This window comes from Penaeus monodon, chromosome 24 (assembly GCF_015228065.2).
Source record: "Penaeus monodon isolate SGIC_2016 chromosome 24, NSTDA_Pmon_1, whole genome shotgun sequence".
NCBI classification, from domain to species: domain Eukaryota; kingdom Metazoa; phylum Arthropoda; class Malacostraca; order Decapoda; family Penaeidae; genus Penaeus; species Penaeus monodon.
Genome location: NC_051409.1, coordinates 13,409,093 through 13,409,554, shown reverse-complemented (window position 1 = coordinate 13,409,554; position 462 = coordinate 13,409,093). Strand labels below are relative to the sequence as shown.

At 31.0% G+C, this 462-nt stretch overlaps 1 protein-coding gene across 1 annotated transcript in view; it reads left to right on the top strand.

The window, feature by feature from the left end:
- Positions 1 to 462, top strand: part of LOC119588861 (jmjC domain-containing protein 8-like) — a 4,768-nt gene extending 4,306 nt beyond the window's left edge. The window contains 1 exon segment of the mRNA XM_037937500.1: positions 301 to 462. Within this exon segment, the coding sequence (XP_037793428.1) occupies positions 301 to 384 (84 nt within the window). The 3' untranslated portion in view covers positions 385 to 462.

Genomic DNA, 462 nt, shown 5'->3' with positions numbered 1-462 from the left:
AAGAAGTATCACTTTGTTCAGTGCTCCTATTGCTGAATGATATATTCTCTCTCTCAACCTGGATGGGAAATGAACATGTTTGTTAACAGTAGAGATGTAGCTCCATAAAACTTTAGTTGTAATATCATCCTTTTGTTCCACCCAATTTTCACAAGAAATATATGAAGGTTTTCTACAAACTTTTTCAATGACCATTGTATGTATTTGGTAATTGATAAAGAAAAACAGTAAATTAGAATGTCAAAATAGACCAGTAGAAAAGATATTGACATATAAATAACAATAGTGACTTATTTTCAGATTATTTATTTTCCTGACAAGTGGTGGCATGCAACTCTCAACATTGACAGCAGTGTTTTTATATCAACTTTCCTCAGTCCATAATCTTTGTATTGAAATGAAATGGGATCTGGTAATGGTAATGGTTTAATGTATGTGTACATCAGTTCTGTAAATTAGTTT